Source organism: Pieris brassicae, chromosome 2 (genome assembly GCF_905147105.1).
Source record: "Pieris brassicae chromosome 2, ilPieBrab1.1, whole genome shotgun sequence".
NCBI classification, from domain to species: domain Eukaryota; kingdom Metazoa; phylum Arthropoda; class Insecta; order Lepidoptera; family Pieridae; genus Pieris; species Pieris brassicae.
Window position 1 is genome coordinate 15886799 of NC_059666.1, and position 19753 is coordinate 15906551.

The 19753-nt window shown below is 32.3% G+C and overlaps 1 protein-coding gene across 2 annotated transcripts in view; it reads right to left on the minus strand.

The window, feature by feature from the left end:
• The window catches only part of LOC123706581 (ATP-binding cassette sub-family G member 1), a 29374-nt gene extending 11796 nt beyond the window's left edge, over nucleotides 1-17578 (minus strand). The window contains exons 1-2 of one of the 2 annotated variants that reach the window (XM_045655867.1): nucleotides 17376-17578; nucleotides 2970-3142 (exon numbers count right to left, since the gene is read on the minus strand). In XM_045655867.1, coding sequence (XP_045511823.1) covers nucleotides 2970-3118 — 149 coding nt within the window. In that variant the 5' untranslated portion in view covers nucleotides 3119-3142; nucleotides 17376-17578. Of the gene's footprint in view, nucleotides 1-2969; nucleotides 3143-6371; nucleotides 6443-17375 lie in introns of those variants that run through there. The other variant, XM_045655866.1, reaches the window with a different exon arrangement.
• Between the last annotated feature and the right edge of the window lie 2175 nt (nucleotides 17579-19753).

A 19753-nucleotide genomic window follows, 5' to 3' on the forward strand; every position in this document is an offset into this window, starting at 1 on the left:
TTGAGAGTGTATCTTAGAGATTAGATTAGTGTATCTGTTTGTGGCATCGTAGCACCTAAACGAATCGACCTGCCAGGATGCTGTTAATCAAACAAATAGATGTAGCTACGATACGATAGCTACTTTCACCAATATATACAAATTTGATTCTAACTAAATTTTGTCAATAATAATTCCTACACAAAATATCTCTTTTTTTGTATATACAGTCAAAACCGTTTACGTTTACATCATTTAGAATAACATACCGGTTATATTGATCAAAATCAAAGGTCCCGCGGGTAAAAGTATTAGGTGCTCAATAACAACGTCATCGGCTGTTACGACTAAATATGAGTAGTCCCTTCGATGTCATTATAATAGATTGCCTGTTTTTCTACATTTAAAAACTAACTATAACTAGGTCAATCATCACTTTACGAAACATTATACAAAAACACTACTATTATAGGAATAACATTTACCTATTATTATTTTAACACGTACTATGCTCGAATGAAGTAAGTAACACCCTTCTTTTCTGCGTCGGGAGTTAAAAAATCGATACGACATGCGCTGACTACGCAAGTCTTCATACAAAAAATTACCTAACACTACAAACCTGTCTCGAAGGCAAATTTCTTCAAATTTGTGACTATCCGACCCGTTAACTGATAGAATTCTATTATTTAAAAAGAATTTAGTTAAATACTGTTTATCTTGGTTATATGTATGCGTGGACTTTGAAGATTCTGTCCATGTGCGAATTTAACCCTCTCTCGTAAGGTGATGGAAAACATCGTGACGAACCCGGCATGCTTTAAACCCAAAAACTCGACGGCGTGTGTCAGACACAAAAGAATGATCGCCCACTAAAAGAAAAACATATGATAACGAAATAGATACATAATTCTGGGACCCAGACTTCAAAGGTAGCGCTACTGGTTTAAGCTGTATCATAAAGGTATATAAACAGAATCTATACGTGATAATAATAATCAAATACTAAGACGAGAAATAAGTCATCTAGTGTCTGGCATCAAGTCTAGAAGAAATTGGAGCACGCCGCATTGTGACGTAGAAGCTCAATACCGCCAGATTCAGTACGTAGTAGCCACGTGACGTCTTCTAAACGTAATTGAATACGCCCACACCGTTGTGCAAATAACAATACTATGGTATTGACAATTTACGTTTCCTCTCAACGAAATAGTTAGTAATTGCATAGTAGTGCGAGAATGTCCTAGGATTTTATGATTATTCCGAGGCGAGGTTAAAGCAGTACTCACAAACCTAGTACGAGCAAAATGTCGAGTGCAACGGACCCCTATTTTGAGTTAAATCTCATTGTCAGTTTCCAGCCAGAAGCTGACTATCTAAATATGTTTGTGTTATATGAGTTCCAATTGCCCTCATACCAATTAATGAGTAAAATAAGAGTCTTTATAATCATGGAATGTTATTCTGTTATTATTTTAATATTACTTTCTACGCTACCCTTAAAATTATATAGCAACATAAGAATTTAATTAATATTAAAGTAACTGACGTACGTCAAGCAAGGACTGGTGCGAGCGTTTTATCGGGTGAAGTCATTTCTGACTAAATGTAATTATCAAGCAACATCGCGACTCTTACTTTATTCAAATCATCTTATAGTATACACGATATTTTCAGTTAGAATGCGAACAGATCTCACTTGTCATTAAATGTTGTGTGCTCTATTCTGTGACGTTATACGCTATCTTTACCTATATCTAAAATTCTAAAATATTCGATTCTATATCCACCAGAATAGAATATTTTGGAATTTTTAACTACTATTGTTATTAGAAAAAAATTACTCATCCGTTTTAATATCGAATAATAACATTTCGTTTGAAATTTAATAAAACTCGCTCGTTGACAAATTATACAATCTTACAATATTTCCAGGCGAAGTCTCATAATTCAATATAGATTCTGTTCACAATGTGTATTTCTTTACGATTGCCAATGCCAATATCACTATTGTCTATGGACGTTTGCAATCCAATTATTTTAATGAAATTGTTATATTTTACCGTAAGTATATCAGAATATTTTCTTAATATGGAAATCTGCTTCGATAAAACTAAAAGCGGTGAGCGGATGTCAATGCATTTATTCCAAATAAAAATGTTTTATTAATAAAAAATATTAAGCACAATTATTCATACGACGATAGAACTTGCTGAAATTTTTCTATGTTCTTCGATTTCCCAAAAATATAAATATGTTTTGTTTTCAAAGGTGATAATGGACCAGACAGGGTTTACGTCCACTGTTTCTAGAAATGAATGATTGACCTCACGCAAATTTTAACGGTATTCATAAAATGTGGTTATCTTTCACCGCGAAAAGGTCAAACAAAATCACATACTTTAAATATTAAAATTACCTAGGTGACGCAAATTCCGTTATAGCAGCACGGTCACCGAAATCATCATAATTCACAAATTCATGAATGTATAAGATTTTTTTTGGTATTACCTGAGGCCATTTGGTAGTAAACTGTATTTTTTTCGAGATGTTGTTTGAAGAGGCTGAAGTTAGTTTATTAAAAACTTCCGTTATTACGGTAAACAATAAAAACGCGAAGCATTGTTTACGTCCTGCCCTAATTTTCTCAGTACATCCTTATAAGAAGGTTCTGTTTTAAATTGCGTGTGTCATATTTTTATTATTGCCTGCATTATTATTAATTTAAAAAATATTTTTTACCTCGCACTTTAATTGTAATTACCTCGCATTACGTCATATCTATCAATATTTATTAGTACATTGAATATTAGCGGACCTGACAGTGTAATTTCCTTATGCAAAAGGATATTTGAACAAAAGTTTAGTACCATTTGAAAACTTTCGTTATAATCCATCATGAAATTAATTCTGTCTCACTAGCCGTAGAAGTAATACCACTCCGCTATGGATCCGGTCCAGAAAAAAATAATAAATATTTAAATACTGACCCCAAAACTTGTCCATTATTGAGCTGTTCCGGCGGAGACTTCACCTGTGAGAAAGTGACTTTGTCGCTAATCTCTCCGCGGCTACCGCGACTGATCAGCGGCAAGTGGATCTGGGTGCCTTTCGACTCCATCTTCTTGTCTGACGTCATCGCTGCCAGATCATCCTGGTAATTCTGAAACGAGGCAAATAAAATTTAAGTGAATACATCGGGGGGATACATCGAAACTGAAAACTCTTGAACTTAATTTCATTGTTAATTTACTTTGTTGTCGTTGTCTTTGACATTAATTTATCGAACGAGTCGAAGTATTTTTCATGAGTTCATGGCATTCATTGCCAGTAATTGAAATCTACACGGCACTAATGAGTTACAATTATATGAAATATTGACTCAATTGATTCGTTATGATAGAACAAAAATATACCCTGTCGTCATTAGTCACGAATAGCCAATTAGTATAAAAGAGTCGACCTAAGTAAGGTCTTACGTAACCTCACGAAGGTGGGGGTTTACGATCATTGTTCTAAACTTAACATTTATGAGGGGGATTTGAAATGAGTTCAGTGTTCGCCCACGTTGCCATCCGGGAGAAGTGCATCTGTGCTATTAACTTTTGTATAAGCCTAACGTGGGCGCAGCCTACGTTATATTTTATTCTTAACAAAGTGGCTTTAAAAGTAATTAGGCAGGTTAAATAAGAGTTAGGTTAGAGTATATAGTTTCACACCAAAAGGCGGCTAGGCACATATAGATTTGGAAGGTTCTTTAACTACAAGAAAAGTATCACTCCACATTATTTTATTAATTAAAATTTTCAATGTGTGAAATTACAGGGTGTGAAATTACAGGGTGTGCAATAACTGTCTAACATTTAAAATATTAGTGTGTTACATAATTTCAAAAGGGCATCTAAGAAACACATTTTAATGAGCCTCGTAGATTAAAATTAGAACGGCTGCCTAATAGCGACATGCATTCGTATGGTATAGTAAGTTTCTTAAGTAAAAAAATATTATGTTATGAGGGATAATGTTCTTTAAACGTTAATATAATCAAACTAGTTGGAGTCAATTATCTTTATCCCTCTTGAAATTACTTAAAACTTAAGTACTTCAACAAACAGCTGGAGGCACCTTAGCTTTGATTATCTTATTAAAACTTTGAGTTAATTCTTGAGTTTTAAGCTGGCATATAACTAGATTAATTGAAGTCGATCTAGATTCGAGTCAAGGCAAAGCCATAATTAACTGATGTCGTGTTTCGAACAGAACCAACGTCTTATCTCATTCTGTACTATTAACTTGTACTACTTACTACCTATTACCTAACAAAAAATATGACGTTTTTATTTTATATCTTTGCGAATACGTAATGTCAAAAGTTATATAAAAAACATATATTTTTAAAAACGAAGGACGTTCAGGGTCTAAAGCAAGCGAAACATTAGGACGGCTTTAATCTATAGCCTAATCCCGTAAAGCGGCAAAAATGTTTAGAGAAAATTAGACAGAAATTCGTTTAACATTCTGAAAGTCGGGCCTAAGTTTACACATGGTAAATCTCCTCGCTTTTATATTACGTTACAAAATATATCAGTCGCACAGCTGCATAATTTCCATATATTCACAATATTCTTACACAAAAGGTCAAGTCTTAGGTCACCCGACTGCCAAGGAGGGTTGAAGGCTAATATTGACTTAATTATGATAACATTTAAAAATAAAACCAGTCCTGTCACAGACATTAGCAGAAACTGGAATTGGTACAGATTACAATTTAGATTCAAATTAATAAACCTGTTTCTTTTTTCAGGACGAGATGCAATTCTTATACTTAAGGTTTGAATCTAACAGTGAATATTATATCTAATATTACTATACATAGTTATATATTGAGCTCTCAAATAAGTTAGTATTTTTTTTAAATTACTACTTATAATTTAGCTATCATAGCGATAGTAAAAAGTTAAATTAATATGAGTCTTCGGAGTGAATGTTCATTGAAGATAAGAAGTTAAGCATAATGAAGGTTCTTTTTAGAAGAATGAGTCTATTGTTAATTTTATTAATATTATAAATATATATATTTCAAATGAATACTTCTATTCGTGGCTTCAATATAATGTTATTATCGTTCGAATCCCTATGTTGAGTATGATCAATGTCGTCAATTTTACAATTGGATATTCTTTTTCAACGCGAGGTCGTTATAGAATCAACTTGATTGATTTGATCCTTGTAGTTTTTGCAGTCTTCTAAGTCGTGAGTGGGTGCAAAAAGTACGTTTCAATTCAAAGGCAGGCCATTGAACCTTGTTAACTAAAGAAAACATAGATTTTGTCTGCCGTTTATTAAGGCCAGCATTTATTTGCATGGAAAGGTGAATAACCGTGTTTAAAATTTTCGGCCGGGCAAACCTCTGATATACATACACTTAACATTTAATATCCTTGAAGTAATTTTATACGTATTACAACTTTGTGATCCAAAGGAAAATTTCAGCTAGATAATTGATATAATCTTTGATGGTATCAATGTTTTGGCTATGAGTTAATTATTGAACTAGCCTGTCCCAGTTAAATATATTAATATTCGCGTTGAGCGCTGTAATCGTATGTACTTCATGTAACACATCTGGAAATAATAATGCGTATGCGATACGGAAAGTAATTAGTTTAGTTTTTTCTATGGATTTTACATTTAGGTAACATAAAAGCAATTTAGCAAAACACCCTAAAATTCTACCCTACCCTACCCTAATTTCAGTAGATGTTCCAAAAAATGGCTTACAAGAACAATGGAATGATTCTTGTAAGCCGTATCTGTATTCTTATTGCGGAAACGTGTCTACATACCAAATTACTCATGCACATCGTAATTTTAATTCTGTCGTAAAATAAAAGTATAAAGAGTAGGACCAATAAGAATAATAATGTTCAAATAGTTATCAATTTTACCCCATACTCTATGAGCCTTTATGCCTTTCTATGGGGTTTTACACAAAATTTCCCAAATATATGATCTAAAACTAACTAGGAGTTTCCTGCAGTTTGACCTGTTAATACTCTCCGTTACAAGCGTAATGGTAAAAAGCCTTCCTCGATAAATGCTTTACACAAAAAAACGGAAATTTATTAAATAAGCGCGCTCGTACTGAGTATAGAAAAATGACAAATACAGTTTTTTGTATAATCATATTTTAAAACAATTTAGCAACTTTTATTGACTGACTAAAAAGTCTTCTCATCAAAATGTAATATAATAGATTGAAACTGGCTTTGACCAATTATAGTAGAATCTCTTCGATTTCGAAAATCTATTAAGTATGAATACTTAAACCGACAGCACGCTTTCGGTATTTATTCTTTAGTTGTTTTGCCTAAAAATCGCATTGAACTTACTCGAAGGTTATTTTTTAACATCACTAAAAACGACCACTGCACTGAATACTTTTACAAGCACTGCGTAATCCATAATCAGTGATTTCTATCTAATTACCGGCTTAGTAACTCCATTTAGGATATCGCCTGATAATTACTATGTATTTGATAATGAGAATATTTCAATACCTAAAATCTTTGAATATTAATTTTATGACTGGCAGAAATTGGTTTATGGCGCGATGTAGCTCTCGTTTCGGACAAATTACAGGCAGAGATTTTTTTCACAGATTCCACTAACAGTGAGTTATGTTTTTTAAATTAATTTAACAGTTTTCTTTTTCTAATTGTTTAATAAGTACAACCGTTATAAATTTAGAATAAATAAAAGTAACTGTAACTTACAAATCAAAAAGCTAAAAAAGCTTTTTCTTGACCTTGTATTTTGTGGAAAGTCAATGTCGGGAGGGTTGCTAGAGTCAAAACCTTCATAATTATAATTATCGTCGTGGCAATAACACGATATCAATATCACATATTTAAATCAAATCAGTTCATGGCGAAGGTTTAATACTAAGCTTATCGTAATATTATAGATTCTCAGTTGCTTTATCGTCCGTGACGTCAATTTAGATCCCAGCGAAACAATTTTTTCGCGTTTGGATGAACAAATCTCCATTCTATCATTTCATGAAAAAACATTTATTTTATAAAAATATTTTTAATCCCGTAATGGCTGAAAGATGTCTTTGATTCGAATTATATATAGGCCACGTAAAGAAAATTATTAACGCAGAGCAAAACTACAGATATTGCATTCATTTGTCATATAAACAATCAATCACGAACATTCATGCGACGATGCCGCAATAATTGGTTCAAACCGCAGCCACCGCACGAGTAATGCGGTTTTTATTTATACAATAGCAATGCATGAAATTAGCATAACAAAGTGGCCAGTCCAAATAACCATTCTCAGCAATATGAGACATTATTAACAGAGAACTATCAATCAATGGTCTCACAGATGGCTCAAGTCGTCGGCCTTTTAAAGTTATGTACGTTCTTGATTTAGGGTAAATTGTATTGGTTAGGATAACCTCAACAGGCAGGTTATTTATTTAATTATTCGATGGGTGCCACAGTAATTGTTATATATAATGAAATAAATAACATAGTGGTAGTGTATCGCAAAAAGCGCCTTAACAACTCTACGAAACGACACATAATGAATGCATATAATCTAATTTTATCTGAATATTGCTAGCAATTGTAGTTCATACTTGGATACGTTAGCCCCGTCTCATTTCCCACGGACAAGCACAAAAGCTTGCGCGTCCGCAAGGCAGGCGGAAAATAATTAACTGCAAAAATATAAAAGTCTTTACTACAACTTTGATTTCATTTCCTTTGCATCTGGGAGATAGACCCGGACACCAGAGCTGGTGATTTGACACAGGAACCAAACTTTTTAATTTTGTTTTAGTTTTCAATTTATATTTTTTTTATTGTATTGTAAATACTCTATATTTGTATGTTATTTTTTTAAAAGTGAAAATTTAAGTTCCGTGTCATTTCATTTAGGAAGTTTAGGGAGTCAAAAAAATATACGAATATATATAACGAATAGGCAAGTAGTTGATCAGCCGACTGTGCCCGACGCACGTTGTCGACTTTTTGGGTCTAAGGCAAGCCGGTTTCCTCACGATGTTTTCCTTCACCGTTCGAGCGAATGTTAAATACGCACATAGATAGAAAGTCCATTGGTGCACAGCCCGGGATCGAACCTACGACCTCGGAGATGAGAGTCGCACGCTGTAGCCTCTAGGCCAACACTGCTCTAATAAATAAGTATTATTTTTTTATGAAACTTTAAATTATTATAGTGCAATAATAATTGATTGTTAATTTTAATCATTGTTGTAATATCCATTAAAAACGCAAAAGAATATTTATTTCCCATTGTAACAAAATCGATTGGGTTTTCTAAGAACGCGGTCATTGTAGGTGAATAATAGAACAGAATTTCTATTAAAGTCAATTAACATCAGTGACCTACAAGTTGAGGATGGGCGGGCAAGTTTCCTTTTACCTTACCTGATAAAAGCCCTTTTTTGATATTCGAGGTGGAAATGCATTTGCGCATCCCCTGCTCTCAAAGGTTGCAGGGGTATGTGGGACCCACGCCAAAATCTCTGCTATTCAGAGGCTGTGTGAACAATACCCACTAAAACCACCTCAATTAGTTCCTACAAAGCCGCGTTACAGAGGCTCAGGGATCGGTGTCGCATTCTACCGGGACCTCAACGGCATGTTACCCTCACAAACCTTCGGTGCAGTACACACTACATAGGAGATAGGAATTGGGAATATCTTCTACTATTTACTCCCCGTCTTCTACCCGTAGCATTGATCCTAAAGCGCTCCCTTTCTCGTTCTGCTGTCTCCTTCTGTAGCATAACATGCTCACAGAAGGATACCACTGCATTCCATACCTCGTCACTGCCGACCATTTTGTCTACAACACAAGGCTAAGCAAGGTTTCACCCACCACAAAACAAAGATTACAACGCAGCTGAGACCACTGCGGACAATCCTCCAACGTATGCTGTGCAGTGTCATTATTTGCGCCACAAGGCGTATGGCCCACTCACTTCCACTTTCGGGGTTTTTTAGTCCTGTTAATTGGCACCTCATTGCATAGCTCTCATAGCTGATGTTTGAGGTTCTCCATAATAATTTTTTTATCCTTAGCCTTAATCATTACAAGACTATTGAATGGCATACATATATTATCGGAAAATATGCCGTGTTCTATGTAATACAGCAGCTTAATTAGCATATTGTCAACCCCTATACAAGGTTTATAAAACAGTGATGTAACCAGTACTCGCGTACCTAACGATCCACCCTGGTATAATGGTATTAACCCGATCGATACAGATCAGCCTACGAATAAATTGTTACCAAGCTCTGCAGTTTATAAAGAGTTACGATTTTCTCATAAAAAATTGAATACGATGTAGTCTCAATAATACTTTACTGTTACTGTTACTGTTACTGTACACGTGTAAAAATGTATGAAATATATTTAATAAAATTTTGCCCCATAATTTTTCTTTCTCGAATTTGTTAGTTTTGGACAAAAACACATTCGTGTGTGCACGTCACACTTGAAAAGGCTGGCAACGCACATGCAATGTGTATTTATAACTTAACATTAGGCCTCGTCTCCGTTTACCCCTTGTTATATTTAAAGGAAATCGTATTAATTATTTACTTACGTATCATAGCACATTGTAAGCTTTAACGAGCAAATTCCTTCTAGTTGTTAAATATCAGTAGATATTATCCTCCTAATAAACAACAGACTCACTGTCGGCTTACTCGATTAGAATAACAAACATTGAACCTTTGCTTATTAGGAAGACGAATATGTCCTCGTTAATATCATTGAGGCCTCTTCTTGTCAGAAGGATGAACATAACACTTTGTACACTTATTACTTTGTATATTTGTATTTGTATATCTATAAGTAATACTGTTTGGAACTTATATTAAGACATGGGTTGCTAAGTGTTAAATTTAAATTTTGTAGTGCTTTTCAGGTTTTTAGGTCACACTAAGGCTGTTTATTTAAAGAATCGTAAATTAGGGCATCTTTCATCTCTTTCTAAAGATTATGGTTCTAGTAACAGAACCGTGTTTAAAATTGGGTTTGAATACTATTTGGTTCTATTTTTTGTAGGTTTTGGAAACGTCAAGAAATCCTATTCGAAAGTTAGATTATTTGATGGAATCTTTTCTAGATGACAAAACTATATAAAATATATATCACACTTTGAAGGCTTATCATATTGTTGGGATAAAATGTTTATATGTACGCGGTAGGGCCGGTAAAATAATATAGGAAATACATATTAAATCATGTTATCTTCATAGTATGCTAAACCAAATCCTATAAGGATACGTGTTTTATGTTTGCGAGATTTTGCCAAGTCAGGGACCATGCTTCAAGGTCAAAAGTCTCGACAGCAGCAACTTCCTTTTTATTACGATTTGCAGTCTTATTTCGGTCTGCCTATACTTTATCGATGACGCAAGAATTTTTTTGCTTACATTAATTATGAATTCCAATAATGTCTGTTTTGTTCGTTTCTTAAACATTTACTAAAGAAACTTCTAAATGGAAAAGCAACAAATACTCCATTATAGGCACTTTGCAAATTCATAATTTATGATTTAAGAAGTTAAATTATAGTCTACCATTTATACTTTGGAGTTTTGGACTTTGGATTGGCTCTAGGCATGTTTAGGACAAGACTCATGTTTTCTTTATGTCCCGTACAAGTATCAAACAGTGTAACTTTTATCAAAGTACAATTGCCGCAGAAATTGTTGTTCTGTAATATCAAAATAAAAAATTTGCGCCGACCAAGAATCGGACACGACATCCAGGGGATCATCTGTCAAAATATTGAATTTATTTGAAAAAAATATACTCTTAATTTGAAATGCACGGAACGTTAGCAAATATAAATGCTCACGTAGTAGAGGTTAGAACACTATCAGAGATTGCGATCATATAAATAAATAATCGGTCAGAGTAAAGTCAAAGGATTAACAACAAAGTATTCATTTTAAAATATATATGATTTAATTACTTGCAGCTGCTTTGTGATAATGATGATAAGACAACTGATGTTGTCATGTTGTAGGTACCGATGTCTAGATAGAAGCGCCTCAACTTCTAGGACTAAGGTATGTTCGACATCCAACGACAACCTTTTTGTATGTGCTGCTTTACGTGATTGTTAAGTTATGAAGTCTCAAAATTGTCTCTCATACATCAATAGATTTAAGTAAATTCATTGTTACTACAATGACTGCAAAATATTTCTTCATAGTGTTTTATTATAGGCCATTAACAAGCAGGCGGGTCACTTAAAGTTAAGTGCTTACCGCCGCCAACACCAGGAGGTTTGCAAGTACGATGCCTGCCTTTAAGGCTGTGGTACGCTCTTCTCTTAAAGGCCCCTAAGTCGGATATACCTGCAATAGCCACTGTTTATATTTTAAGTGTTTATTTTTTATATTTAATTCAAAACTATGAATAATAACTAGACATATCATGTTTTCCTACACATAGATATAAATTTCTAATAAAGTTAATAAAAAGAGATGTTTCAAGCGTATAATATCATATACATTCAGAAAGATTAATATGATTAAACAGTTAACAATGGTTTAATGACACTCATTGTTTTCTCAGATGTCATTGTTATACTTAACACTCTTTATTCAATTAGTAATTGTATTTTATTCTGGCAACATTACACATATTTCAAATTACAAGATATACGTTTAAAATTAGTGGCAGCTGTGACTGCAAACATGATACGGCCTTTATATGAAACGTGCACAAAAGATTAATTGAAGTACTGTGTTTATTGACATAGTAACATTTATTGACATGGTAACATTTCTTATTTTAGATTTGATTATTATTTTTCTTGTTTTTTTTGTGTTGTTGTTTCTCGCAACCAACGAGCTTCGGTTCTATTGAGATTTTATTATAAAAAAATCTACGACAAACTTTAATACAAAGACATGTGCTGTATGGAAGAGCGGCTATAAAACCAATACTCAATCCTTAATTCCCAGATGAACTCTGCAGCGTTACTGTTCAGTTTATGGAAATCATATATTCCGCCCATTTCATTTACCCACACTCATCATGTGTGTGATTCATTGGTAAAATCGTGATCAAAATATTTTGCCACCGTCGTTAATTTTACCATTCGAATGTTAATATGTAAAGTAAAGGTTCTTATTGTGGAAACCTTATTTTACCTGTTTCAATTAAGTATAGTTCCCATTTAGCTTCCGTACATTTTCGCGTATGATGGTGATTCCTGATATCTGGAGCTGGAGACAATTTAGGTATTTGATAGTTTTACAAAAATCATTTTATTTATTTACACGTTGCAAAAACATGTAAAATTAAATACAATGGAGGGCAAGTGTCAGCTTTTTCGCTCTCTGCTCGATCGAGCGAGCTCTTTCAGGCAACCCTTGTGAGGGGAAAATAATTTAATAAGAGGAGCGCAAGAAGTGAAAACTACATAGTACAATTACTTAGACATAAATAATGGAACAAAACAAAGCTACTAAAAGATATGTCGGGATTATATTGTCGTTTCTATCACTAATTATATCTCATAAAAACTGCCACCACATTCCTATGGGAGCTCGAACTGATTTTGTAGATTACAATACGAACCAACGCGTCATCGTATTTAGTGATATATTCATAAAAGGAGCCCGGTAACATAAACAACTAGAACAAAAATAGATGTAAACTTGTGCTAAGATTAAAATATGTTTGAAACATCAATACCCTTGACTGAACAAATTCCAGATACAAAGACTTTCACATAAAAAATATTTGTATAACGATAAACTGTGAGTAATGAGTAACTAAATACAAGTAAATATATTTTTGTCATAATAAATCACAATTTCTGTCCAGATACCTTTTGGCCGTATTAAAACGTAGTCTAACGACATATTATTTACAATTTAGATTTATTTAAATAACGCTACAAATCACCTACAATGCTCAATGCTCGAGCAATTCGTTGTTAAAAAATGTAAAAGGTATTTTAGAGTTGGAATTGGATTCCTAAAAGAATACCGTTAATTCTTTATATTGTATAACCCACACATTGCACAAGTCTTGTCTTGAAAAGCGATTATTAATTTAAAAATGTTGTTATGCGTCAAGAGATATTTGAAAGTATGAAACTATTTGTTCATACACATATACTAATTACATTAAAAGAAAACATGACGTAGATGGAAACAGGAAATGCGCAAACGTAATAAAGAAAAAGTACCAAACAAAGGTTGCAGTGTTTAGCAATACATATCTTATCAAAGTAAACAGGGGAACAATGAAATATGTCTACAAATAGAAAACTATTCGAAACTAATTGATGTTGCGAATATTGGATTTAATATTTCTATTACAACCTAATACGTCGTGGTCAATGACTACGTAATTTGGTGAGTGTTATTGTTAGCGCGTTTTGTATGGCAGCGCCATCTAGTATTTACATAAAGAAGGATTTCCGAATATTATCCTGGAATGTTAATGCAGACTTCTATTCTTATATTAAAGGTGGAAATCCACTTACTTTGTACGTGGGTAGTAAATTTTAGGCTTATTAAGCCTTCGATAAGCCTATCTTGTAGTCCTATTTCTTGCTTTCATACCATTAAAATGCAAAACAGTACATGCGAAGTACGCCACCACCATTAATAAAGAAAGGAATTATTTATTATAATAACGTATAAAAGGTATAATTACTAATAATCTGAAATAAAAGTTACATAGAGCTTTTAATTGGCATTTAGGTTAAGAGTGCAAGATATGAAGTAGGTCAATTTTATTGGGACGCAATTCGCTCTATACGGGGCATTTGACTTACTTAATTTAGTAGTTTTCAGTAATTTTATCTGAAAAACGTGGCACATACATGTAACTAAAAGAGGTAATGTTTGTAAAGATGGAGGGGAGGGCAGAGTGCATCTACGGTACTGATTTTGATTATTTAACCATCAGCAAGTCACGTTATTTTAGCTTATATAACCCGAAATATTCCATTCCATATACATTCCATAGAAATCAGATTAGGAACGTCGCAGAAAAAACGAAGGAACGTTCCTTACCAACGCCTCCTTAACGACGATATACGACATATATCTAGAGAAAAGTTGTAGATAATGCCTACAACCTCAATGCATACAAAAACACGTTTGCTGGGTCGGCTAGTAAAAAAATCAGTTTATTTGTAGTTACAAATAAATTTTCAATCGTTAATCGGGTAAATGTATTTAGGCAAACGGATTATGGTAAGTAAACTAAATTATTCAAATCAACGTTGGCAACAACTCTTAGCTAAAGGAATTTACGTAAAAGACAATATCACGATATAGACCTAAAAATTCTTGTAACTGTGTACGTAATCACTGCTATCTGGTAGATTAAAAAATATCAGTTTGCTACTTAATTAGTCTTTAATCTAACAATGATAATTCATTCGTAATTAGAAGGCGATAGTCAAATTTAAAAATTAAAAGTTATTAAAAAATTTCACTGTGTCAAGAGCATTGATATTTCATGGGAATAATGTCACTTATAAATTTTAATTATACTCTTGTTGTTTACTTTTTAAATAACGTAGGTAACGACATATCCTTGTATCAGAAAGCACAGACCGCATAAAAATTAATTGGCGCTACAACTCTTCAAAAATCTGTACCTTTATCCTTGATAATTTTTCTTAACAGTGAAGTAGGTGGTCAGTATATCTGTGTTCCCTTCACGTTTGAACGAGTATTGATTGCATAGCTCCATTGATCAGCCATGAGATCTCAGTGCGAATTAACTATTCTTTAAGTAATGTCCAGCACAGAGAAGCCTTGTATGAGGTATTGGTTTACGTAACAAAGAAATAACATGAAACCTGTTAAGCTTCTGTTTAGGAACGCAATTCGCTTCCGTATATAACTGGATAATCTCTGAGTCATTTATAACGGGCTGTAGACCATAATGAACTTTGATTATGTCACACGCAAATTACTATCGCGATTTATAGAATGAGAATTACTAAAAAAATAGGGCATACAATAAAAAATATTATTATAAATTATCAATGTGCACGTAATAATTAATAATATATGGTCATTAATATGTTATTATTTTAGACATTGTATTTCTTGTATTATTTAAGAAGAAAACCATGAACAAGCTTGCCGTTTATATTCTCCAAGATGATGTTTAAGCCTTTGAACTTTATATTCTACATAAAAAAGTCTTGTATATTTTTTATAACAATCTGTTAACAACAAATAACAATTAATTAATTTACGAAATAAAAGGTATATCCTCAATTATACTTTTAAAAGGAATGTGCCTTATACAGTATAGTGATATTTTACTTTACTACATAAAGCAACGTATAAAAAATCGGAGATCGGAAGATATTTTTTTTATTAATTTAAAACTTGTTTCTTTGAACTTTAATTCTTGAATAATTTAACTAAACCTGTAGCAAGAGTTGAGAATAAGTAATAAATTCCAAATGGACGAACTCCGACTGAAATAGACGACACCTTACAGCATTAGATTCTGTTATATTTTTAGACCAAACAACTAACGAAAACATTGAGGCGTCATGGGTTTTCCAACGAGTTTTATAAATAACATTTTTTCAAGAAAATACACTTTGATTAACATTAATCTCGTTAAAGTAGTGTTTGGGTTGGATTTTAATACAAATCATAATATACATATTTGCATGTAATTATAAATAAATATATATTATAATGTATAGTATACTGTATACGACTTTTCATGAGGTTAGATAGACGGATATATCTTACGCTCACGTTAGCCATAAAATAAATTTTGATATATAAAAAGTTTTATAGCTTTTTAAGAGTGCTCTACACAATGTGCTCAAAATAAAATATTTAACAGGGATGATATTATAGTTCATTAAGGTAGCAATTTTACCTAAAACACGACTACGAATTAGAAATTTTCTAATGTAGTTTAGAAAGTTATGCACATAACAAAGACTACTCTTATAAAAAGAATCGAAATTAGACAAGTATTTACGTTACGTTCCTACGAATCTGTTTCCAGGAATTTTGAATCAGTTGAGGGAACTATAACGTTTGGATAACTCAGTACATCGTTCATTCAGTAATATTAATTCTATTGCAAAACAGACAGATAACGTAAGCATATATTTTCTAATGATGAGATTCAGAGGGAAATGGAAAACACGTAAACAGAAATATATATACATAGTTATAAACAGCTTAAGTTTTTAAATCCAGTGAAAGTAAGAAACATGAGAAATCACTGGTAATTTATGTAGATCATCCAACATAAATTATCTGTTGGCTGTTAATTTTGAGTTCTACATAATTTAATTTGGAATGTACACTAGTGATGTATGGCCAATTTGTAATGTTGTTTTTCAAGTCAATTTCCAAGCGAACTATCTAAAAAAAGATGACATAACATGGACAATTGAAGCCGATCATTAAACATTATGATATCTTTTTTTTTGTTTAGGATAATTAAGTAATAACTCCTAATTGATTATAAGCTACAAAATAACAGATGTTTATCTATTTAGTGTTAGTCATATCAGCTGAATGTTGTTGCTATGAGAATATAATAAAATTTTGTTTTTTACATACATTAAAAGATAAACATTTTAATATTTAGTAATAGAAATTTCCTTTTTAATTATACCTAAAAATCAAGATACCTAAAATCTTTTGCAAAATATATTTTTTTGCTAACAACATGGTATGTTAAGAAACCAGTACAAAAATTGATCTCTTAAGGTCACTCTAATGAAAAGGTAAAGAACCTTTAATGTATGTACTTGTATAAGGTAAGGGTCCCATTCATATATTTAAAATACACAAAATTAAAACTCAAATTATCCTCATACTGTTCTTTATCATACCTTTTGTTTTTGTTCAATGCTCTTGTAGGAATTTTTTAGTCAACATAAACCAGTTTTAGTGTAAAGATTTTATTACCTTGCTCCTTACAAAATTTGACTGGGATTTATGGATAGTATTTAATGTGCATGTAGATTTATTATTTTTAATTGTAGCATAAACTAAACATAAGCAACACCATCATACTTACATTAATTAAATTAATATATTATTTTATGCACTTATTACATTGCATTCAAGAAATAAAATAATTCCAACATTGTATTAAATACTATTAGATTATTTTAGTAGTCTGTCATTGAACTAGTATAATTACCATAAATACATATATTAATTTCATTAATTTTATTTTAGTTTAGAATATGATAGTTAATATAAACAAATATGTATGTATAATCGAATAAATATTTTCATATATAATAAAATTATAGCAGTCTATTCTAAAATAAAGGTTTAAATAATCCAACTCACCTATCAAAAAAATAAAATCCACAATATGCGATGATAACTCACCATCACAGTACAAAAACACAAGAAATCTAACGAAGTTGCACACTGGATACCAGATTTTGCTTATTGTTTTGTGAAGTACGAAACAAAAAACGTCTATACCCTAACTACGTTTCTGTTTTACTGACGTGAAGACAGGCGTGAACATTGAACAGATTGCAGAAAGTAGAGACAGCGGTCTCTCGCTCTTGTATAGCTAGCTATACATTCATGCTAGACATGTAGATATTTCAATACTCTATAGTCTATACACTAGATAGAACAAAGTATCAACGAACTCGGCAGTCAGCGCATCTGAACGTTCATTCGAGTTCCGATGGAAGACTACATCATTGTACACTATTATAATGTATACAATACATAGCCTGTTTCGACATCGTCTAGCTAGTAAAACAATTGCAAATCGATTTTAATTATGTGACGTAAGGAGCACTTTCAAACAGCTGTCAATCAAACAATCGGCTTTTAGGCGCTTTTTATTTTTGACAGGCTAAGCCGCTTGTTTCCAAGTTTTTGTAATACATACATATTTTAATATCAAGTTTTATTTCTGGTATTAAATGAAAAAGTATATATCCGCATTGAAGGATTAACTCAATTTATTTTTTGTTTTGAATTAATTATAATAATTATAAATAGTAGGTACATTTAAATGTTAGAGTTTTAAATGTTACGATAGTAAACATGACGTAGGAAACTTATTCATCTCTCATAACTTTAATAATTTTTTAAATTATTTTTGTGATAGTGCTAAAAATGAATATTATTGATATAAAGTTCGAAGAAAATATAACAAGAAATATAGTTATCTTACTTTTAATTCGAAGATACTGCTTACTACTGATTCAAAATTTCAAACACAACGCGAAAGTACCGATTGACAAAACACGCCGGTGCATTCTCGGTGCGTGTGTACTGGCGGAGAAAGAGATAACCAACCTTGTGCGCTCTCTTCTAACATTGATTCGGACAATCTACACTCTGTGGTTCACTATTACTCTTAATTCGTTCGTGCATTGCGGGCATAGGTGTTTATAATGATGGGATTCAGTAAATAGTTATCCTATTTTAATGCTATGTTTAAACAAAACATTAACTACGTTTTTTCTTTCCTATCAATCGTTCAGTCTAATCTACCCTAGATTATTTAAATTTGCATACATTATGTTTTATTAGTCATCGGTACTCTAATTACTATTCTTTGTTTGCCGGTGTGACTATCAAATACAGGCAAGTAATATAATTAAAACTATCAGCAGCTTTACCTTTAGCAGTAGTTGTTGGTATAAAGGAGATGGAAATGTTGTTACAAATAAAAAAGTCTCTTCAAATAATAATGGAATTAGAGTATAACACACGTTACTACTGTTATGGCACGATACTAAGCTAAGTTTTGCGTGGTGCTGGACCATATAATGGCGCTTCTTATACTCTGCCGACTTATTTGTTGGAAACTATAAAATACCATTACAAATAGAAGGAAATACAAGTACAGACTCGGCTCTGAAAAATTTATTCGTGAGATGCCCGTAGATCAGTAACATTAAAAAAGTTTAAGTAACTTTTTTAAACAAATCCCTTTGTTACTATCTTACCTTAGCCACTAAGAAAAATATCAAACTCCATAAAAAACTCAAAAGGTTTTTAAACTGGCTTTCAATATGACTTACGTATCGGACGACGAACCTAAAACATTGTATGAGTTATATATTTTAATTGAGGTTGAATTTAAATATCTCGTTTATAAAATATTAGTTACAGTGACGTAGTTCCGTGTGCATAACAAATACATACTGATATGATCTTTGCAGCGCAGTGCAATGCAGAAAGAATTGTGGTAATCACATTAACATTATTACAAAACAAAATTTTATTGGGTATATTCCAGATATAATTTATAAACATATTTTAAATGCGTCATGCGATACTTGTGAAGTAAGCGAAAACATTTCAATCGTCAAATCATAAATTATTTGTGATTAAAGAAAACTTAGAAAAGCGTCATTTATTTAAACAAATCTATAATTTACAAACACGAAAGTGAAAAGAAAGAGGCGAAAGTTGAAAGTGTATTGTATTTTCAACCACCTATTTATAACATAATTAGTAACAGAAAAGACAACATTAGATGCAGTGAGTTTACATCTAAGTCTGCACTAGTGGAAGATTCAGTGAGCCGATAGCAACGTTTCCCGTAAAGGTCACTGACCGATCGAGGTACCACGGCCTACGGATCAATATAATATGAGCGTAGCACTCGTAGCACAAAGAGAAAATATTATAATTTATTAGGGCTTTATGCACTGCGTAAATTGGTATACACATTACGTTGAATATTT